At 34.7% G+C, this 25,026-nt stretch overlaps 1 protein-coding gene across 3 annotated transcripts in view; it reads right to left on the bottom strand.

Moving 5' to 3' along the window:
- Nucleotides 1-314: 314 nt before the first annotated feature.
- Nucleotides 315-25,026, bottom strand: part of LOC110112411 — a 45,881-nt gene continuing 21,169 nt past the window's right edge. For all 3 annotated transcript variants that reach the window (XM_020844626.2, XM_020844627.2, XM_028693405.1), the window contains exons 8-11: nucleotides 15,710-15,991; nucleotides 3,320-3,410; nucleotides 1,673-3,229; nucleotides 315-755 (exon numbers count right to left, since the gene is read on the bottom strand). In XM_020844626.2, the coding sequence (XP_020700285.1) occupies nucleotides 589-755; nucleotides 1,673-3,229; nucleotides 3,320-3,410; nucleotides 15,710-15,991 (2,097 nt within the window). In that variant the 3' untranslated portion in view covers nucleotides 315-588. The remainder of the gene's footprint in view (nucleotides 756-1,672; nucleotides 3,230-3,319; nucleotides 3,411-15,709; nucleotides 15,992-25,026) is intronic.

The following is a 25,026-nucleotide window of genomic DNA, read 5'->3' as shown; positions in this document are numbered from 1 at the left end:
CAAGAGATCATAAAATTAAGCAAATTAACAAGAACAAAACTTCATAACAGCAAACATCTATCGTCATGGTTTTCAGGAGGGAAACTTAGGCTTTGTTTGGGACGGCTTTTTCATTGCTTTCTAAAACGAAGTTTTAATACAAAAATAAAAAATTTTGTACTAAAACTCTGTTTTAGAAAGCAGTAAAAAAACCGTCCCAAACGAAGCCTTAATGTGATTTTTCAGGATGAAAATTTCTATTGCGCATGGCCTGGGGAAAGAAGAATTCTATAAACAACATTAAAAAACGGGGGTTTCAATGAAAGAAATCGCATTTGCTTAACGATAAAAATCTCATAAAACCGAGAAAGATATCATGCATTGCATGCGTAGAACTTGCAAATGATAAAGGTCTTTTAAGTGACAATCACAGCAACTCCATTTCAACATTTTCACCGCCTCTACTTCTAATATATCTACCTGCATAATACCCTTTTCCTAAAAACTGTTTACAACTCACATTTTTTTCTTTATCTTATAAGAATAGTCTCAGTGCAGTAAAAAAGAAGTATCATCTTGAATATGAAAGAAAGCTCCAGGCATCAGATTTCATCGCATGTACTGTAAGTTCATGTCCAAGTCAGCGCCATACATTCCAGGAACATGCTCGGCCATGGAAGGACGGAACTGTTTTGCGTTAGCTCTCATCTCCATTTCCATCAGCCTTTCCAATGCCTCTTGGGATCGTCTCCCAGCAGCACCACCACCACCATGTCCTGCAAAAATATATATATAAAGAGGATAAAAAGCAACCACACGGAATAAGTGCCTCATCATTAGGAATTATGATTTTTAGACATGCTTCATATGCAGAAACTTGAGATTGAGAGCATCCAGAAAACAGAGCCAAGAAGGTAATATTTTTAAGCAGCAGTCAATATTCCTGGAATGTTAAATTACAGGTGAGATAAATTCAAGAACTCTAATAATTAGTTTATATATATATATATATATATATACAAACAAATGCAGAATATCACACAAACTTGAACACAAATTTTATACAAGTAGAATTAGATCAGGTAGCTATTTGGATTCAAATGTTAAGCAGCCAAATCATACCCAAGTGTGTAAAAAATGATGCACATGTAGTAGGTTGGTCATCTACTGTGAAAACCAAGTAAATGTAGGTTTTTCATCTCAGTCAATGCACATGGAAGTTTGCACAATATAATTAACACCTAATAAAACAACACACAATCTAAGTAATTACAAGATGATTTGTAAGACCAAGCACATATAGTTAAGTGATCTAAAGAAGATAATGGTGACAAAAATTGTCTGCTTGCTTAATTAAAATACTAATAACCAGGATAAAAAAGCAGGCGCTGAAGAACTGCAATGCATACCCATCAATTTAGATGTAAAACTCAATAGATTGACATATTTGGGGGCCACAAACATCATTATGTGTTAGGGCTGGGCGCTGTAGAAATCAGATACAAACATAAACCTAAGTTACATGTCCCGAAATCAGATTATTGTATTAACGCTTGATGGTTTTGAAGATAACCAACAAAAAATGTGGTTTCCAAAGGTTAACAAGTGGCATCCTTCAACTCTATCAAAACCATAACAATAAAAAAATAAATAAATAAGCATGCTTCTGAAATCAAACAGTTTAGAACTTTACCAGGCATTCCCATTCCCCGGTCTCCATAGTTAGGTTGCTGGTGTTGCTGTGGAAAGACATGTACGTTGTTCATCTCATGTGAAAAACCAGGAAGGTGATTTATTGGGTGTGATACCCGTGGCAATCCTTGGACTGAATTATGTGGTGGGAAATTTCCTGGAAATGGTATGGGCGATAGCATATGATGACGAGTGGTTGGATCCAATTGGGGACCACTATTGCTATTGTAATTATTGTGAGTAAATACATTTTGCACAAAAGGATGATGAGGATCATGATACATGACATCCGGACTAATAAAATTCATCTGAGAATTTCTAAGTGTGGGATGATCCAAATGAGCGGCAGACAAAGGCTTTCCATGATTCATCTGATGAGAAAACTGTAATGGTGGCCTGACATGCAGATGATGATAATCGCCATCAGGGTCACCCATTTCACGAGAAACCTGAATAAAAGAAGGATAATCCACAGCAGGTTCCCTTGAGGGCTCTCCAACTCTAAGAATAGTATGAAGTAACTTATTACTGAGATCTCCAACCGTCTTTTCAGGTACAAGTGAATCATTTCTATTGACTTGTTGAAAACACAAAGAATCAGAGGCCACAGCATCTAAAGAATCATTGAGAGAAATCAAACTGTCCTCTTCAGGCAAATGAATATCTCCAGCAGACTGTTCAAAAGTCAAATCACCTAGCTTAAAGCCATGTAAAGGAGAATCCCTGTAATCAGTCCAATTTTCTCTACTCTTTTGAGCTCTTGCATGTTCGGCGGAGCTGTTCGATTGCAACATTTCTCCTTCAAACACAGCTTTCTTTGAATGTAACTCATTGGATGTTGTAGTAAGGCTATCCGGAGGATAAAATGGTAAACCATGAGACTGGTTAGCACTCCTATCATTAACCCTACCAACTAAAGTTTTCTGAGCTGAGATAGGAGCTTCCATTGAATGCAGCTCATTCATAAATGCTGCCCCAAACAAAGCTTCAAGAGTCAAGCGTTTTTCTGACCCTTGTTCTGTTTCAGAAAGACTACTAGCAGCACTATTAGTAAGCTGAAAGTGGGTACTAGATTCTACGTCAGAACAAGCAAGCATATCATGGCTTCCAATAACATCTACCCTAGGTGGCTCTAATGACTCCTTAGAATTTTCTCCCCTCAGTAAGAGAGAGAGAAGATGATGTGATGCATGATCATTCACCACATCTCTATGCTCTTCAGATTTAGCATCAACAGCAATCAAAGTGTCCTGCAAAGACTGCATGACAGAACATCTGTCTTCAACTTCGGCCAATATTGACTGCTCAAGATCCTCACATGTGAGCACAGCACAAGGTCTTTGCTCGTCACCTTGGTAGGACTCCAAAAGCGTTCCAGTTATTGGGCAAGGTGCAGGAGAACTGAGGTGAACTGTTGCATTTTCAGAAGGCAGGCCAGATTGATTCTTTTCAGCGGCTTCATCATTTGATGAAATATAAACTTGTGAACCAAAATTATCATTATTGACAAATAAGGAAAGTAAGTCCCTGGAAGATTTATCTTCAGTAGGCATACTCTCTGCAAAGACATTAAAGCAATGGACGCTAAGTTTATATTTAAAGAAGTCAAAATCACGCTGTTATGAAAAGTGGATAGCAATAATCTGACCTTCACTTTCTTCTTGAAAAAGGTGAGCAAATTTGGAAAAATCAGATGCCACATGGGTCCATGTTTCCTCACCTGCCTTATTAACATGATTCTGGAAAGCATAGTAAAGGTTACCAAATTGTGCCATTCACCAAGAAATAAAAATAAAACAAATCTTGCTAAATTACAGTAGAACAATCTGGAAACAACAGAAAATAATAAAATACTGATTATAAAATGTTATGAGCATGAAAAACAAGTTCACTATAGTAGCATCTTATTATTCTAAATCATCTCTAAAACAAACTGAGACGTAGGGTGTGCATTCTTCCTAGTAACATAAAAAGTTATATGAAAATACTTATAGACCACTAGAACAAAAGCACAGGCAAGGTTTTGTTTATATGCCAATTCCTTTTATGGTGCCAAGGGTAAACCATATTGCTGTTGTGACAGGTGGTAATTAAAATCATCAACTTTGTTTTTTAAGCCTAATAAACTACCTATCATGTAATAGGTCAACAACTAAAAATAACTATATAAGGATAAGCAAAAGACAAAATTATTGTTTTATACTAGATCAGTGGTCTCTGGCACCTACTTCATCCTCCGACTTTCCTTTGACCACCATGCCATCTACTAAAGAACCAAGTATGCCAAAGAGCTGTATGCCAATTTGATGCAGGACTAAATATGATTTAAAAGAATGTGACAAGAACTTGCATGTTTGAATAAAAACAAAAAAAATAATTAAGACTGTTAGCCACTAAACGATCATAGAAAACTAAAGAGGGGTGCCTACTTTTAGGCCAAATCACATGCTAATAACTAGAATCATCCAAGTAAATTAGAATTTCAACATGATGCAAAATAAGTAGTTATTCAACAAAATCCCTAATCTAATATTGAGATAAGCAATATAAAAAGTAAGAACTAAAATCCTAAGTTTACTAAGTGAGGACAGAGAGCAAGGCACGATTCCTTGCGTTTGGATCACCACCTACAAGATTAGTGGGTTAAGAAGATAAATGAAAAGGGGAAGAAGTTCACCCTTGTTGATGACCGTAATGTTCTTTGATGGCTTCGGATAATGTGAAGATAATGTGATCCAAGTATTCTTCAACAGAGTTGTCAACTTCTAGGTTGACGTCGAAGAATGTTGACCGGAGGATATCGACGTTCCCTTGCTCGTTATAGACAAATCCGAAATTAAGTTCAGAATCGGCCATTCATGTGTGGAAAGAGAGGTAGATGGATGGTTTATGATCTTCCTAGTCTTGAGAGAGAGCAAGCTCAAGAGACTTGAAGATGATTTGAGAGAGAAGGTGAGCAAGGGGTTAGATCAAGACTAGGAGGACCAAACATTGTTATGAGGGTTTATGTTTGAGAGGGAAAGAAATTTAAAATCTGAAGTCAATTCTCAGATTTTAAAATTGGAGGGATTTGGGTAGTGGAATTTAAATTTAATTCCAAGAAAAGAAAAGGGGAATTAATGGAGAGAGAGAGAGAGAGAGAGATGGGGTTTGAATTGTTTCCAAGACAGAGAGGCTTGCATTGGAATTAATTCCATAAAGAACCAAGAGGGGAATGGAGGGATTAAATGAGGTTTAATGCTTTCCTCATTGGGATTCATTAATTAGGATATAGGATTTAATGTCCAATCCAAATTAAATTAATTTTGAATTTGATTTTAGAAACTTTTCTAAAATAGGATTCTATTTAATTTCAAATTTGAATTAATTGATTGAAAGTAAATAACTTTTCCAAGAGGAGCTAAGCAAGAAAGGAAAGTATTCAAGTGGAAATTGGAGGCAAGGGAGGGATAGGGGAAACCGGCGGCTAGGCTATGGTGTTTGATGAGGGGGCGGCGGCTAGGTGGGGAGAAGGGGTTGATTGGGGAGGTGGTGGTGGGATGAAGCCGGCGGGTGTGGAGGGGAAAAGCTTGGGGATCCGGCGGTGGGGCTTGGTGGGCGGTGGATTAGTGGAAGAACAAAGGAAAAAAATGTAGAAACACAAAATGATAAACTAACCACGAATCCGGACTCTTCCAAGGTTGGTGGGTGATCTGATTCCCTCTCCAAGGGATCTCTCTCCAATTTCTCTCAAGCTCTAACAAGAACTCAAACACGAAAAAAATTTTATCATTCATTCATTAAATATGAAAAGAGAACATAAGGGTTATATATAGCCTCATACAATGGACTCAAAAACAAAAAGACGATAATGCCCTTTGGGCTTACATATGACCACCTTAAGGGGTAAAAGGGGAAAATAACTAAAATCAAATACAAACATAAATAAATAAAAAAAAAATACGTATGATGACTTAAAAATATATTGGTGTAATCGTAGCCGTAGATCGGCGGCCGCGCCTCTAATAAACTTTCCAAGCTCCGATGTCCCCATCACAATTACTAAAGAACCCTTGCTTTATTTAAACTTTTTGTAAGCTTTTACATTTTTTTTCTACCTTGTATTACATAAGAAAAAACATTGTCGTTGCCAGGTCCCAAGCCGTGGATGAAAAAAATTGAGGGTTTCATTAGTTACACAATAGCCAGCAAATAATTTGTTGAATAATTATGACATGAACCCCTTAACACATTGTGAAAATGCTAGAGCGTTACCTAAAAGCGATACGCTATATAACATAAATACAATGAGAAGTGTGCAAGGAACACTGCATTGACACCCATGTGCAATGTTAAATAAGCAAGGGTTTCTATATCATAGATGGATGTGGACAAATAAGCTAGTCCATGAAAGTAGAAATAAAAATAAACACTTGGAATACAAGTTCTTTACAAGCAAATTAATAGAATTAATAGATATTATGATTCAAAGACATATAAATATTCTATGCATTCAGAAAACTATATGATTTAGAGAGAAAGCTAAGGGATTGATAGTTTAGGATTTAAACTATGATATTCAGGTAAAAGTCGTACTAGAAATGGTATAGGTGTGATTACAGATAAGAGTTTGAAGGATAATGTCGTCGAAATCAATAGAATTAGAGATAAAATTATAGGTTTAAAGATTATTTGTGATGCTAAAATTATTAATATTATAAAAATTAATTAATTAATAAATATTATAATTCATATGAAGATAAATATTCTATGCATTAAAAAAACTAAATAGGTTAGAGAGAAGACTAAGGAGATTGATAATTTATGATTTAAACTATGATATTCAGCTAAGAGTCGTACTAGAAATAGGGTAAGTGTGATTATAAATAAAAATTTGAAGGATAATATCGTAGAAATAAATAGAATTGGAGAAAAAATTATATCTTTAAATATTATCGTTGAAGCTAAGATTAGTAATATTATAAGTTTTTATGTAGAATTGGATATATGTTCTAAATTAAAACTTTGGAATGGTTTAGAAGTATTGATATAAATGATACCTTTTGAAAAAAGGATTTTTATTAAAGGAGATTTAAATAGATATGTTGCTAGAGTGGCAAAAGATTTTAAAAATACTTATGGTGGCTATAGCTTTAAAGCGACTGATAAAGCTGATAGGACTATGTTAAATTTTTCTCTAGCTTATAATTTTGTAATTGCTAATATCTTATTTAAAAAAAGATAGGAGTATTCCCATTTATAAGAATGGATATAATAAAACTTAGACTGATTATTTTCTCATAAGAAAAAAAGATCATTTAGATTAAAGAGATTATACTATTATTTTAAGAAAAAGTTTATATACCAAACATCGCTTATTAATTTTGAACTTTAAATGATAGGTGAAAACTAAAGTAAAATATTATCCTAGAATTAGATGGACATTTAAAGAAAACTAAGAAAAATATTTTTAAGAGTGAGATTTAAGGTCTTATGATTTTGATTGTGCATGAGGAATCTAATGTTATATGAGAAAAAATAAATATTGATATTAAGAATGTTGCAACAGATGTACTTAGAGCATCAAAAGAAAAAACTCCTAATAGTAAAATTAGTTAATTGTGAAATCAAAATATGCAATAAAATATAAAAAATAAGAAGTTTTATTATAAAAATTGATTTAAAGGTAAAGCTCAAAATTTTGGGAAAGAAATAAACGAGCCCGTAAGTAGCATGAGAAAGCACTATGAGAAGCAACGAATTTATCTTTAAACGATTTACATAATAAATTAGATAGGGCAAAATATGTATATAAATTAGCAAAGAAAAGAGATAAGAGAAGTAAAGAATTAGTTCAAGTAAAGTGCATTAAGAATGAAAATAAAAAAATATTTTAATTAGAAGAGGATATTCAACAACGATTAATGAAATATTTTGATAAATTTTTCAATGAAGTTTGTTAAAATTTGATTTACTCTGGCGACCTTAGCACCCTAAAAAAAATTTTTGTTTTATCGTTGTATTAGTAAAATAAAAATTAAAGAGGCCTTAAAGAACATCAGGAATAAAAAAGTGGTTGGACAAAATGATATTCCAATAGATATGTGGAAATGCTTAAGAGATTAAAGTAATTTTTTGAATTAAAAAACCTTTCAATATTATTTTGAAGACTAAAAAGATGTCAGATAAATGAAGTGTTGATTCTTATTTTTAAGAATAAAAGTAATACACAAGAGTGAATTATAGAGGAATTAAGTTAATGTGTCATACTTTAAAACTATGGGAAAGAGTTATATAGCATAAGTTATGATGTGATACTAATGTTTCTCAAAAGCAATTTGGATTCATGCCAGGTAGGTCTATTATAGATCCTATACATTTATTGAGAGGTTTAATAGAGATGTATATAGAAAATAAAGATGATCTACTTATGAAATTTATTGATTTAAAGAGAACATATGATAAAGTTCCAAGAGAAGTGCTCTGTAGAGTTAAAAAAAAGGAATTAATAATACTTATATTCAAGTCATTAAAGATATGCATGTAAGAGTTGTTCCTTGTCTTCAAATATAAGATGGTTTGACCAAGTATTTTCCTATTTCAATTGGATTACATCAAGGATCATCTTTAAGCCTATATCTTTTTGCTTTATTCATGGATATCTTACTAGACATTTACCAGAGGATTCCCTAGTGTATGTTTTTTAGTGATGATATTCTTCTTGTTGATAAGACTAGAGAGGGAGTTGAAGGCTTGAATTATAAATGTCAACCTTAGAGTCTAAAGATTTTTGTTTGAGTAAATCTAAAATCGAATAATTTGAGTGTAATTTTAGTAAGAGATCTAGTCCGTGGATGGTGACTTTGTGTGATCAAGTCATTAATGATAGTACACGCTCTAAATATCACGGGCATAAAGTGATGGTGAAATAGATGATGATATTATTAGTTGAATTCAAGTTGGATGGTAGAAGTGGAGGAATAAATTGGGTGTCTTGTATGACAGAAAAACATCCCTCAAACTTTTAAAAAAAATTCTGTAAGATAGTGGTGAGACCTACAACGCCTTATGGTGTAAAATGTTAGCCATTAAAAGAGAAGCATAAATTTAAGTTAAATTTTGCAGAGATGAGAATGCTCATGTGGATGAGTGGCTTCACCATTAGAAACAAAATGTGAATTGAGTAGATATATTAGAGAGTCGCATTAGATGATTTTGTCAAATAAATAATCAGCCTCCGGATGACCCAGTTAGGCGAGTAGATATATTAGAATTGGCCTATATGTGGTGAGACCTATATGTTAAGAAAGATAACGATAGATCAAAAGATACTTGATTAGAAAATATTAAAAAAAACATTTTTTTTATTAGAATTAAATGAGAATTTAACTCTCAAAAGGACACAAAGGATATAAAAGATTCATGTAGCCAACCCCCACGAAGTGAGATGAAGGCTTGATACTATTGTTGTATTGCATAAGAAGAGCATGTAGACAGCTTTAAGAGGTCGAGAATGCAGAGAAATATATAACTTTACTGTATTGCATAAGAAGAGCATGTAGAGAGCTTGATGAGATAGAGAATGCAGAGAATGATAAAACTTTACTGTGTCAAGCAATCCAGCCTCTTCCTCAATTTTTGGATTAACGAACTAACACAGGCCGAAAGAAGAACCATCCTTTCCAGCTTTCAGAAAGGATTCAGGGTGGATTAAAGGGATACACGATTTTCGTTCAGTTGAATAGACCAATTACCTTGAATATTGCTGAATTCCATGAATTTCAATCCTCTTCAAACCTCATTAGCTCGCCACTGATGTGCTTGCAAACACTAAAGGGCACTGCATCCTATTTCTAGACTAGACACCAAACTTAAGGTTCAGTATAAGCTTCAATCACCCTATTTGATATTGTACTTTGAGAAATTATGATCTTCATTGGTAAAGGGATAAGGACAAGCAGGAAAAAAGTAACACACAAAGTTTCGAACTACAATGGGAAGAGTTTACTTGGAGGATGCCAAAAAAGAATTTAACATTTCATAGGATGTTAAGAAATAAAAATCTTCAAGATGAAAAAAAGGAAATTTCCTGTAAATATAAATCTTACTTCCAGTTTGAAAACCCACTTTTTCACTAGTTAGATTGACTTTACCCAAGTAAATCGGAATTTGAAGGCTAAGCGGACATAATTTAGCTTTACTTATTGTTTCAAAGTTGATCTAACCCTTCTTTTTTTGAACGTTGGGATATTCAGGATAAAAGAAGAAATGCAAGAGTAGACAAATCAAAAACATAATATGCTTAGATATAAAAGATCAAGTAAATTCTTGGTCTGGTCTACTTTTTAAATACTTGGATACTTTAAGGTGAAGGCAGAAATAAAAGAATAGTTTAGATGGTCCTATCAAGCCCAAAAGATTTAAGAACTTCTGCTTAGAAGACATAATCAATTAGATTGGAGCATGAGTAAAACATAATAAATATCAAGACCGGAAAAGATCTCATGAGGGATAACAAAGCCAAGCCTATGAAATTTTAAAGTGCAACAGGAAGCAAAAAAATTCACAATGAAAAAAAGCATTCTATTAATTTAGATTAAATTTACTCTAAAATAATCCTCATGGTTACAAGATGAGCCAATGAGATTAAATAGCATCCCAAATAATAATTGATACATAGATTATGTTCAGGGTAGATTACAGAATGCAAGCAACCTTGAAGGTTAGAAAATGAGATGAACTTATAAATTCTTGATTAAGGTCGGTATGACGGTTTTGTCATCTGACCTTACGGCATAAGGTTAGTGATGTGGACATCTAATCGTCCATGCCTATCCGAGGAGTTGAAGATCGACGGCCGTGATCGTCATACATTATCTTAAATTTTTATTTGTAATATTTATTTTAATTATGCATTTTCCATTTTTATCCTTACTTAAGGGTCAAATCTTATGTAAGACCTAACGGCATTATCGTCTTATTTTATTTTCTTTTATTTCTGAGGCCTATATATAGAATCCCTTGCTAGTGTAATGGTAATGATGGATTATTAATAAAAAAAAGTTTGCACTTGTATTCTTTGGAGAGAACTTGAGTGAGATTTCTATGGGAGGAAATTGGAGCTTCCACCAGCCGCAGGATGGGTCTGAGCTCGTGGCTTGAAGTCCCTTGGAGAAGGGCAACGTATTACCTGTCAGCTGCAGGATGTGTCCGGGCTTACGGTTGTATCTTTTTTCCCTAAATCCTTTTCTCCTCCTCCCTTGACCGCCGGCCAAAATCCCACACTTGCCACCGACCGATTCTCCCAGAAACCCCTCCAAAGCCACAAGCCTCCTCCACTTTATGCATATCAACCGCCAGCCATAAACCCCTTCACCTCCATAGCCGGCCGACCACCTGACCCCTAGCCTCTTCCCTCCTTCATTCTCCTTCATTTTCCTAAATTAGGTAAAAGATAATTTGAAAAGGATTTTGAATTCAAATCCAATTAGTTTCAAATTCAAAACCTTTCCTAAATTACTAAATCTATTCTTGAAAAGTTCTTAAAATCAAATTTCAATCAATTCGGAATTGTATTTGATTAAAACATTTCCATATTAATTTCTTTTTCCTTTCCTCGCATAAATGGCCCCTTCTCTCTCTACCCGCCGCCCCTTCCACTTTTGCTCTTGATTGGAGTCAATCTTGCTTGATAGCCTTCTTTTCTATTGTGGATGTGTTTTAATATGAACAGCATTTGAATTTAAATTTCAAATCATTTCCTTAATTTATTTATCTTAATTTGATTTAAATATCTCTCCCTAATTTAAGGTTCCCCACCCAACCCCATCCGTGCTAAATCAGTTTGGTATCAGAGCATGGTTTGTCACCCGGGACGCGAACTCGACGGAGCCGAGCTCTTTTCCACCCCGGGAGAATGATGCGGACATCTAACCGTCCATGCCTATAAGAGGAGCTGAAGATCGACGGTCGTGATCGTCCTACATTATCTTAAATTTTTTATATGAAACTTTTATTTTAATTATGCATTTTCTATTTTTACACTTAAGGGTCTAATCTTATGTAAGCCCTAGGGGCAAAATAGTCTTATTTTAGGGGTTGTTTGGCAACAAGTGGGATTTAACTTTAGTGGGATTTGGTATATCCTATAAATCCGGATTTAGTAAATCCGAAATGTGTTGTCCTGAAAACTGTTTTGTATGCCAAATGTTAAATCCTATTAAATCCTGTGAAACTGTTTGGTAACGTATTTCAGGATTTATAGTAGTTAGGGATTTAAATATGAAGAAGATAATTATAACTTAAAAATAAATTTATAATTAAAAATAAAAAATATAATGTGTTATAAATTTAATAATATGTTAAGTTCAAATTACTCATTAATTATTTTTTACACAATCAATTATATATTTAATAATAGATATATTAAGTTATATTAATTAATCTAATTATATTAATATTTAATTACTAATTATACAATTAAGTTAAATTAGAAAATTAATTTATGCACTAATTATACAATTATTTATTTAATTAATTTACTTAATTATTAATAATTTAAATTATATTAATTAAGTTCATCAATGATAACTTAGAGGCGTCTATGGTTTGCCTTTCATCTTCTCATTTCGTCGTTGCTGTTCGGCTTCGTTCTTTTGCAGGTGTATAGATTGCACGCATCGCTTCTTTGGCTTCTTCGTGGCTGTTCGACTTCGCTCCTGTGACGACATTCATTCAACCCGGATCGGAAGTTGCGACATTTTAATCGGAAGCAAGAACGGAAGCTCGTTGGCTATGAAGGTAACTCTCCCTTTCGCGCGTTTCTTCGGATAAATTCCGTTAAATCTGGCTACCCCTCGGATTTACTAAATCTCGAATTTAAGCCGTAAATCCATAAATCCGGGATTTACCGAATCCCGGGATTTAACGCGCACAAAAACTATTTGGCTGGATTTATCGTAAATCCGACTTAAATCCTGCTGTAAATCCGATACCAAACAGCCCCTTAGTTTATTTTATTTATGAGGTTTATATATAGAAGCCCTTGCTAGTGTAATGGTAATGATGGATTAATAAAAAAATATATTTCCATTTAGTGTTATTTGGAGAGTACTTGAGTGAGATTTCTATGGGAGGGAATCGGAGCTTCCACCAGCCGCAGGATGGGTCCAGGCTCATAGCTTGAAGTCCCTTGGAGAAGGGCAACATATTACCCGTCAGCTGCAGGATGTGTCCAGGCTCACGGTTGTATCTTTCTTTCCCTAAATCATTTTCTCCTCCTCCCTTGACCGCCGGCCAAAATCCCCAACTTGCCACCAACCGAATCTCCCACAAACCCCTCTAAAACCACAAACCTCCACCACTTAATCCATATAAACCGTCGGCCATAAACCACTCCACCTCCATAGCCGGCCAACAACCTCACCCCTAGCATCTTCCCTCCTTCATTCCCCTTCGTTTTCCTAAATTAGGTTGAAGATAATTTGAAAAAGATTTTGAATTCAAATCCAATTAGTTTAAAATTCAAAACCTTTCCTAAAAAACTATATCTATTTTTGGAAAGTTCTTCAAATCAAATTCCAATCAATTTGAAATTGTATTTGATTAAATCCTTTCTCCCTTAATTGAAGATTTGATTAATTTCCTTTTCCTTTCCTCCCATAACCGGCCCCTTCTCTCTCTACCCGCCTCCCCTTCCCCTTTTGCTCTTGATTGGAGTCAATCTTGTTTGATAGCCTTCTTTCCTATTGTGGAGGTGTTTTAAAATGGAAAGCATTTGAATTTAAATTCAAATGTATTTAAATTTCAAATCATTTCCTTTATCTTATTTTAGGCAAGTAATCAAATCAAACATATTTCAAATTCAAATAGGATTTGATTTAAATATTCCTCCCTATTTAAGGTTCCCCACTTGGCAAGCATTTAAATATTTCCCCATAAACTACCAAGCCCCTCTTAATGCCGCCGGCCCCTCCCCCCCTAGTTATTTAATTCCTTAATTGGATATCCCCCCTTAGTTATTTAATTCCTTAATTTGATATCCAATTATGGGATTTAATTAACCACCCCTTTTTTCTCATTTAATTTTAATTTCAAATTCCCCCCCCCCCCGCCCACCCCATCCGTGCTACATCAGTTAGGGAAGTTGCTGAAAACAGCTACGACTTAGTGAATAGAACAACAAAATCACTCATTAGCCCAAATGATTCGAATAAAGCTAACCATGATAATGTTTAAGAAGATAGTAACAAATTATGTGCCTATGCTTATTGCCATTTTGCATTTCCAAAGTTTGCACAGAATAAGGATAAGAAGGAATCAGTATGTGGAAAGATGTCTATACCCAAATTCCTTGTTCATCAAGTTTCTTCGTGAGAGAGTGAACATTAGCAACTCTTAAAGATCATGTTAAGAACAAAGGTTTAGGCACTTTTAGCATGTAAAACTGAGAGCAAAAGAGGTTTTATGAAGGAGATAAGTTGAATTAATGTGAAAGAATATGAAGGTTTAGACCTAAAGTATGGTAGCCAAAAATTGTGCCCAAAGATTTATGTAACGAGATTAACTCAACATTCAGTATTAACAATAATGGACGGCAAAGAAGGAACCACGAAGCTAACCCATAATAGATCAGTTGAGGCTATATAGATGATGATGATGTTGTACCACACATCTCTATGATCAAGATATAAACCACTTAAAGTCAATAAATACTTTTTTAGGGAAATGCTAACTTCTCATAAGTAAATACCACAACTCGTGCAATCAGTCATCCACCTTAAAAGTTTATTTCGTAGATATGACTAGGTGCAAGAATACACCTCAAGAGAAACATATGTCTAGTTAGTGGTGTTAATTTCGGGTCACGGGTCGGGTTCGGGTCGAACCAGAAACTGACCCAGCACTATTTGGGTCAACTCGAACCCGAATCATTTCGGGTCCGGGTCAACCTAACACGAACCGAATGACCCGAGACAGACAAAAAATTGCAAGTTTTTTGGTCAAAAAAAGTGTCATTCTCCGATTTTCGGGTCAAAAATGGGTCAATATCGGATTTTCGGTTCAAAAACGGGTTTTCGGGTCAAAACATTTCAGAAAAGGGTCAATTTCGGGTTACTGGGTCAACCCGAACCTGACCTGGTTTTTGAAACGGGTCGATTTGCTAAACCCGAACCCGACCCGTTTCAGGTCTAATTAGACCCGAACCTGAAATTTTTTAGTCAGGTTCGAGTCGGGTTTTCGGGTTGTGTCAAATATTGACACCCCTATGCCTAGTCAGCAGGATGATAAGAGAACAAGCGCACTCAATGAACAACTTGATCTCATTCATATAATGCTCATTTATGTTTATTTATTACACAATTGAACAAACTTAAATAAAATATAAAAATCGCATATACATGAACAAGTTGAAACAAAATAGGTATGTTTAAGAACATCCTTATTTCTTATTTAGTGGCATACTAAGAATAAAATAAAATACTCATTTAATAATGGATTGATTTTTTAGGTAATGACTTATTCTTTGATACTATATCAATATCCTTATAATTTGCACATTTTAAAAATTAAGTATATGATTAGATGTATATGTATGATGAAAATATCAAACAAATAACTAGATTGTTATATTTAAATATTTTTCTTACTAATACTTAAACTTCAACAAACAACTTAAATAACATCTAATAAATTATGTCAACTTTAATCAAAATCTACTAATTCAATTATGTTTGATAATTAGGCCATTTATTTAAATTATTAACATCAAATATGTAATTTATTAGGATTGATTAAAGCTCTATTTCAACTTGAACTCAATAAGACAACTAGTAAACAAGCTTTAATAATGTTTTAAATCTTGAATCATGTTCAAAATTAGCTCCAACTCGATAAAAAAAAAAAAAAAAAAAATAAAAAAAAAAAAAAAAAAAACTGATATAAACATTACAATCATGTTCAAAATTAGCTTAACTTAGCTTATTTACTGCCCTAAAATTAAAATTTAACAAGAGAATATATAAATCGCCAAGATAACAATTAATAATGTGAACAATACCTGAATATCACTTGCCAAACCGCCGGAATTTTTTACAAATGCTTTTCCGAACAACTTGTCAAAAATAGAACTAGAATGGTCCTGGGTAGCTGCTTCAACTATATCAGAACCTGCCTCCTTTTTGTGAAAAGAATCAATTGGCATGTCCTCTTCCCAAACTTCACTGGCTTCCTCAATAACAGAAGTATTGAAAGAAATGTTACCAAAACCAACACCAGGCACAATTGATGAGGGTGCAGCTTCATCAGCAGACTGCAAGGCCACGCTCTTCAGCTTGTTTATCTGCAAATTCATTTCAAATATGAGCAATCAAGTTATTCGCATTTTCTTAATCATTAACCTGCCATATGAAAGACATGCAATTCATTAAAGCACCCAGTAACATGATCAGGTGCCGGTGATTGAATTTTTAATAGCAAAAATAGATAAAATAAATTAGAGCCGAATTTAATTGAAATAAGAATAGTTTAACAGCAAGCCACCATTTTCCTCAGTTATTGATCTGTTCTGGTGGAGAATATGCAACAATTCATTGCCGACCTTTTCTTTCCTTCTGAGAAGAAGATTGAGTACCTTAGTTGAATGTCCAAGAGGATGTGATGAGGAGGAGAATGTGAGCCACATTGTGAGCAGCTGTTCGAAACTCAGGAAAACTATCTTGATTTTAAATAAATGGGGTTCCATGTTCCAGTTTTTAATAATCTGGATGAATGTTTAGTTGAACTTCAGAAGTTACAAGGAAGGAATGCTTTGTTGGTGAATATATTCTGTACAATGGTTTGGATGGTTTGGAAGAGCAGATGCAAATTGGTACATGGTGAAAAAGAAGATGCTGAGACATATATAGCTGCTAATGCAATTTTGTATGCTTTAAGGAGCAATTTCATTAATTTTCAACCGGGAAACTGGAATGCTAACCAGCAATTGTTGTCCTTACATTGGCATCCCCCTCCCCCCGGATGGATAAAAATTAATGTTGATGCTGCTATCAAAAAGAACAATGTAGCTGGTATTGGAGGTGTGGCTAGAGACGGCAATGGGAGAATTCTGTTAGGATTCGGTTACCAGCTTTTGCATTGGGATTCAGCTCATTTGAAAATGCTTGCGGTGTTGTACCTGAAGAATGTGATACAAGGATGGATGTTTGAAGCACAAGGGGTTATCATAGAAGGTGACAACGTCAATATCATCAAAGTTCTTCAGAGGTCTATTAAGAAATGGGAGGTTAGTAGAGTTATTGAAGATGAGTTAGCTTTTTTACTGAATTTTAAGCAAGTTTGTTTTTCTTGCTTTGGTAGAAATGGTAATAAATTAGCGGATATTTGCGCTAATGTGGCGTTAAATGGGTCATTTTTTTGGGATAGTCTGCATTTGGATTTTATTCCTCCTTTCTTGTATTGTCTGAAGGAGGATAGTAGCTTCATTGGTATGACGTGAGGTTGTATAGGTGTTTTTGTTTTTAATGCAATTTTATGCATTTCCTTCAAAAAAAAAAAAAACCACCATTTTCCTGTCCAAATAGAAGAATATAACCTGCAAATGCTCATCTCAAACAACAAATAGCAATAAATTGGATAATATTACCAACAACAATACAAACAATATTAGGCCTTTATCCCACTATATGGGGTCGGTGATATGAATTCTTTTTCTCCATTGTATACTCCTAAGAGTCAAATTCTCATTTAAATTTAATAAAACAAATTATCATTTCTAATATTTTCTTGCCAACTCTTTCTAGGTTTATCTCTATCTTTCTTAACATATGTCAAATTCAATACATTTACTCTCCTAACAGAGTCATCGGAAAACCGACATTTTATGTGTTCAAATCATCTAAGACGACTCTCTCTAATCTTATGTGCCACTAGAGCTACTCAAACATTTTAATGTACATACTCATTTTACATTTTATCTCTAAGAGTAAGCCACTCATCCACCTGAACATCCTCATCTCCACAACGCTTAACTTCACTTTATGTTTCTTTTTTAATGACAAATATTATGCACCATAAAGCATTGCAGGTCTTACCACCATCTTATAGAATTTTCCCTTAAGCTTGAGAGGTGCTTTTCTATCACACAATAAGCCCGATGCATTCCTCCACTTCAACCATTCAACTTGAATTCTATTAAAAATATCCCCATCTATTTCATCATCACTTTGAGCAATAAACCCAAGATATCTAAAACGTATACTCTTATTAATGCCTTGATCGCCTAAAATCACAATCCCCCCACTAGATCTATTACTACTAAAATTACACTCCATATATTCGATTTTAGATCTACTCAAACGAAAACTTTTAGGCTCTAAGGTTAGCCTCCATTATTCCATTTTTTCTTCAATTCTCTCTAGTCTTATCAACAAGAAGAATATCATCAATAAAAAGCATACACCAGGGAACATCCTCTTGTAAATGTCTAGTAAGATAATCCAAAAGTAACGAAAAAAGATATGAGCTTAAAGTTAATCTTTGATGTAATCTACCTGAAAAAGGAAAATACTTAGTCAAACCACCTTGTGTTTGAACACAAGTAACAACTCTGACATACATATCTTTAATGACTTGAATATAAGTATTATTAACTTATTTCTTTTCTAAAATTCTCAAGAGCACTTCTCTTGGAACTTTCACATATGCTTTCTCTAACTCAATAAATATCATAAGTAGATCCTCTTTATTCTCTCGATAATTCTCCATCAAACTTCTCAATAAATGCATAGCTTCCATAGTAGACCTACCGGGCCTGAATCCAAACTAATTTTGAGAAATATTAGTATCACATCGTAACATATGCTCAATAACTCTTTCTCATAGTTTTAAAGTTAACACATTAACTTAATTCCTTTATAATTCACAGACTCATATGCGTCGACTTTATTCTTAAAAAAAGAAATCAACACATTTCTTCTCCACTCATTTGGCATATTTTTAGTCTTTAAAATAAAATTAAATATTTTGTAAGCCAAGAAATTTCATCTTCTAAGAATTTTCACATCTTTATTGGAATATTATTTGGACAAACCGCTTTTTCACACTTCATTTTCTTTAAGGCCTCTCTGACTTCAGTTTTGTTAATACGATGATAAAAACAAAAATATCTACTTTCATTTAAGGTGCTACAATCACTAAAGTCAATTGTATTTTCACAATCGTCATTGAAAAACTTATCGAAATATCTCATCCACTTTTGTTGCATATCCTCTTCTAATAAAATCATTTTTTTGTCTTAATCTTTAATGCACATCACTTGAATTAAATCCTTTACTTTACCTATCACTTTATTTGGTTATCATATATATACATCTTTCATCTTTCTTAGTATCTAATATATTATATAAACTATTACAAATAAATTCTTTGCATCGCATATCTACTTTCATTTAGGGTGCTACGACCACTAAAGTCAATCATATTTTTATAATTTTCATTAAAAAGTTTATTGAAATATCTCATCCACCTTTGTTGAATATCCTCTTCTAATAAAACCACTTTTTGATCTTAATCCTTAATGCACTTCATTTGAATTAAATCCTTTACCTATCACTTCATTTGGTTAGCTTATACATGCATCTTTCACCTTTCTTAGTGTCCAATCTATTATATAAATCATTAAAAGCTAAATTTTTGTCATCACATATTACTTTCTTAGATTCCTTATTGACCCCCTTTATATTTTTTTAAACTTTCCATGTTTTTACATCCAAACAAATTTTTATAATAAAGTTTTTATTTGTATATTTTCTTGCACATTTTAATTTTACTGCCAACTATTTTTACTACTAATAACTTTTTCTTTTGATACTCCAAACATATCATTCATTGCAACATTCTTAATATCACAAGCTATTTTTTTCACATAACACAGTCAAAATCTTAATATATTGAATCTTATTTCAAAAATATTTTTATTAGTATTTTTTAAATACCCCCATCTAATTCTAAGCTAACATTTTAGTTTAATTTTTATATTATGTCCCTTCATCTTAAAATCCAAAATTAATAAGTGATCCCAAGTATATAAATTTTCACTCGAAATAACTTTAAAATATTTGTAATTTAAACGATCTATTTTTCTTATAACATAATAATCAATTTGAGTTTTAATATATCAATTATTATAAGTGATAAGATGCTTCTCTTTTTTTTTTAAATAAGTTATTAGCAATCACAAAATCACAAGTCAGTGCAAAATCTATTATAATCCTACCACTTCACTAGTGCTTCAAACACAGCCACCATGAATATTTTAAAATTCTACCATCTACTAAAATGTCTATTTAAATCTCTTCCAATAAAAACTATTTCTTTAAGAGGTATATTTTGTATTAATTTTTCTAAGTCATTTAAAATTTTTAATTTAGAGTACATATCCAAACCTACTTGAGAAGTATAAGCACTTATAATGTTAATAATCTGATATGCAAGGGAAGGCCCACCTTGTGGGGCCTAGGGGGAGTTAATATTCATTATATGAGGAGAAGAAATCAGGGGAGATTTTTTTGAGACAATGGCAGCAAAGAAGGTGGATGCATGGAAGGCAAAATGGAGCAATTCAAATCCAAGATAGAAGAGAAATTCTCAACCCTTGAAGAAAGATTTTCAACCATGGAGAATCGGATAGAGAGCCGATTTGGGTGTTTAGAGGAGATGAAGAAGCTCATTGAGATGCAATCCAAAACTATACCAGCGGTTTCAATTGCTAACCCTAATTGCGATTTGATTGGGATTCCCTTAGCCAAATCTAAAGAAAAAGAGATCGAGCAAGAAAAGTTTGAAAAGGCGAGTTTCTTCCATCAAGAGCGACCGTCTAATGCTCCGATGAGGGGTGAAATAAGTTTTTTTGACAAGGGGACAACAAGGAGGGAATTTTTTAGTAGAGGTGGTGAGATGGACGGCCACTATGGGAGGCATGTTGGGCAAGGAGTGGTGACCGGAGATGAAGGGGGTCGAACTGAGCCATGGGGATCAAGTCAAGCAAGGAGGCTGGAAGAAAGGGGAGGGGGGGAGGAGGGGTTTAACCCTCGAAACATAGGGGAAATAGGGACGAATCATGACAATAGTTACATTGGAGGAGAAAGAAACTATTGGGACAATAATGATCCTAGGGTGAGGAAGTTGAAGATGTCGGTATTCGAAAGGGATCGAGGATATCCATGAGTGGATATATTGGGTGGAGATGTATTTCGCAGTTAATGTTTTGGAAGAGGAGAAGCTTATGGTCGCATGACTATGTCTGGAGGAGAAACCCTTGCTTGGTTTCAGTGGAGGGAGGCTGGATAATCGATCCGCTCTTGGGAAGAGTTTAAGGACTGCTTGTTTGAAGTTTGAACATTTTCGAACCATTCAAAAAGAAGACCTACACAAGCAATTCCTTGCCTTGACATGGGAGGGGGTTGTTATGGAGTACAGGAAAATGTTTGAGTCACTGTCGAGGCGATTAAGGAGAATTTTGGAGGCAGTGTTGTAGGGAAATTTCATGAGAGGCCTCAAACCTAACATATGAGCAAACCTCCGATTACTGAGGCCGAGGGGATTTAAAGAGACTATAGAGCTAGCCTAGATAATGGAGGACCGGAGGCAGATGGAGAGGACTGGGGGCAGATGGAGAGAACCAATGGGAGTGGAGTAATTAGAGGCACCGAAGACTCAAACAATGTCATTTTAGCGAGAGGCACCAAGTGAGAAGAGTGAGGGCGATCACCCCAGAGTAAACTACAAAAGCCTCAAAGAGGCAGAGGTGGAAGACAAAAAGAGCAAAGGGTTTGTTCTTCCGATGCGAAGCGAAGTATACACCTAGCCATCAGTGCCAAGACTGCAACTCCAGGTCTTTATGGTTTGTGCTAAGGTGGAGACGGACAACGAAGAGTTGGATGAGGAAACATAAGAGAGAGGGGCTACACTTGATGTAATGGAAGTGTCCCTTAATTGAGTAGTGAGATTTACTCCAAATCACACCATGAAGGTGAGGGGACATATTAGGGAGCGGTTAGTGATGGCCTTAGTGGATAGCAGAGCTACATAGAACTTCATCTCAAATCAGGTCGTAGGCCAAATAGGTTTGGAGTTCGAGGATACTATAAGATTTGAAGTCATGATGGCGATGAGGAAGATCGCCCCGGAGCAAACTTCAAGAGCCTCAAAGAGGAAGAGGCAATGACAAAAAGAGCAAAGGGATTATTCTTCCGATGTGATGCGAAGTATACACCCGGACATCAATGCAAGGATTGCAGACTCCGGGCCTTTATGGTTTTTGCTTAGGTGGAGACGGACAATAAAGAGTTAGATGAGGAAGCAGAAGAGGGAGGGGAGCACCTACACCTTGATATAGAGGAAGTGTCCCTTAACTCAGTAGTGGAATTTACTCAAAATCACACCATGAAGGCGATGAGACTTATTAGGGAGCGGCCAGTGGTGGTCTTGGTGGATAGCAAAGTAACATAGAACATCATCTCAAATCAAGTCGTGGACCAATTGGGTTTGGAGTTCGAGAATACTAGGAGTTTTGGAGTCATGATGGGGGTGAGGAAGGTGAAAAGGAGTAGGGGGATTTGCAAGAGTTAGGGGCTGACACTCTAAGGCATACATAAAGTGGAGGACTTTCTTTCCTTATATTTGGGGAGCACTGATATGATTATGGGGATGAAATGGTTATAGACGATCAAGGAGATGAAGGTAGATAGGAAATCTTTGACTATAGAGATTTAGGTGGAGGGGAAGAGGATGGTGCTGCGAGGAAATGACAGCCTGTGCAAAACATTGGTTTCACTCAAAACCATTGTCACAATAATACAGGGAGCCGAGCTGGGCTACTTGGTGGAACTACAAAACCTGAATGAGTTGAGAGGGTTCTTAAGTCTCATCATATACTACCGAAAGTTTGTACGAACTGACTTCAGTAAACCATTTGTGATGGAGATGGATGCATCACGATACGAACTAGGGGCAATGCTCATGCAGGATCATCAGTCCATTGCTTACCTCAGCCAGGTGCTCACGACCAGGGAGAGGCTCAAGTCCATATACAAGCAGTAGTTGAAGGCGATCGTCTTAGCCATCAATAAGTGGCAACCATATTGGTTGGGGTGACACTTTATAGCCAAGATAGACCAGAGAAATCTGAAGTGTCTGCAGGAATAAAGGAGGGGGGCAAAGTAACATCAAGGATGGTTATACAAATTACTTGGATATAATTGTGTGATCCAGTATCACCCATGACTAAAGAACAAGGCCACGAATGTACTATCGAGGAAGACAAATGAGCCACAACTGACATCTTTCTCAGTACCTATGCACCAAGGGGAAACAGAAGCACGAGAGGTACTAATCAAGTGGAATAATCTATCGGAGTACATAGCCACATGGGATCCATATGAGATGATCAAGAGACAATTATCATCCTTCTACCTTGAGGACAAGGTGTTTTTTTGGAGCAGTGTTGATAGGCAAGGAGGGCCCACCATGTGGGGCCAGGGGCCTTAATATTCATTAAGTAAGGTGGAGAAATGAAGCGAGAAATAATTAGGAAATTTAAGGAAAGAAGACTAAGTCAATGAAAAAAGTTTATTCAAGGAAAGGAAGCCGATTTGAATTCAAATTTGAGAGGGAATTAGGAAGGTATTATATAGGGAAAGAGGGGTTATTTTAATTCAAATTTGAGAGTAAATTAGGACGATTTTATCAAGGGAAAGAGAGTTTATTTGAATTAAAATTTGGGAGGGAGATATGATGGTTTATTTAAGGATAATTAGCTTGTTTTTTTTACTATGTGATTTATATTTGTTATAGTTTTTTTTTAGAGTTGTTCCTAGTGACGTCTAGCATTTTTGGGAGAGCTGATCTACCTCTCAAATAGAAGATCAATTTTATCTTTCATTATTGTTAAAGTATTAATCAAAATCATCCCTTATCTTCAAATTCTTATAGTTTTCTACTTGCTACATTGTCGTTTACTTCCAAAATACATCATAATACTAGCATCAACAACGATCATTTAAATAATAATTCTATCAAAGATTTCTGTTTTTATCGGCGTATTAGTAAAACTGAAGTTAGAGAGGCTTTAAATAGAATGAAGGGTGGAAAAGCTGTTGGACCTGATGATATTCCAATAGAGGTGTGGAAATGCTTAGGAGATGAAGGGATTTCTTGGCTTACTAAACTTTTTAATACTATTTTGAAGACTAAAAAGATGCCAGATGAGTGGAGAATGAGTGTATTAATTCCTATTTTTAAGAATAAAGGCGATGCACAGGATTGCACGAATTATAGAGGTATTAAGTTAATGTGTCATACTTTAAAATTATGGGAGCGAGTTATAGAGCATAGGTTGCGGCGTGATACTAATGTTTCTCAAAATCAATTTGGATTTATGCCGGGTAGGTCGACTATGGAAGCCATACATTTATTAAGAGGTTTGATGGAAAAATATAGAGGAAATAAGGAGGATCTACATATGATATTTATTGATTTAGAAAAAGCATATGATAAAGTTCCAAGAGAAGTGCTATGGAGAGTTCTTGATAAGAAAGGAGTCAATAATGCTTATATTCAAATCATTAAAGATATGTATGCAGGAGCTATTACTTGTGTTCAAACACAAGGTGGTTTGACCAAGTATTTCCCTATTTCGGTTGGGTTACATCAAGGATCAGCCTTAAGCCCATATCTATTTGCTTTAGTCATGGATGTTCTCACTAGACATTTGCAAGATGATGTACCTTGGTGTATGCTTTTTGCTGATGATATTCTTCTTGTTGATAAGACTAGAGAGGGAATTGAAGGTAAACTTGAATTATGGAGGTCAACCTTAGAGTCTAAAGGTTTTCGCTTGAGTAGATCTAAAACAGAATATATGGAGTGTAATTTTAGTAGTAATAGACCTACTGAAGGGATTGTGACTTTGGGCGATCAAATCATTAATAAGAGTAAAAGGATTCATGTAGCCGACCCCACGTAGTGGGATAAAGGCTTGATGTTGTTGTTGTTGTTGTTGTTGTATCCTTCAAACTCTTATCTATAATCATACCTACACCATTTTGTAGTACGACTCCAACCCGAAAACTATAGTTTAAATCATAAACTATCAATCTTTATAGCATTCTAACCAACCCATTTAATTTACAGAATACATAAAATATTTATCTTCCTATGAATCATAATATCTATTAATTCCATTAATTTGTTGTAAAAAAACCTATATTCCAAATTCTTATCCTAATCCTAGTTTATTGGACTCGCTTCTTTGTTCATATTCATCCATGATTTGGAAACCCTTACTTATTTAACACTGCACCTAGGCACCAGTGTAGT

Source organism: Dendrobium catenatum, unplaced genomic scaffold, assembly GCF_001605985.2.
Source record: "Dendrobium catenatum unplaced genomic scaffold, ASM160598v2 fragScaff_scaffold_272, whole genome shotgun sequence".
NCBI classification, from domain to species: Eukaryota; Viridiplantae; Streptophyta; class Magnoliopsida; order Asparagales; family Orchidaceae; genus Dendrobium; species Dendrobium catenatum.
This window is presented reverse-complemented; position numbering and strand designations above follow the sequence as displayed.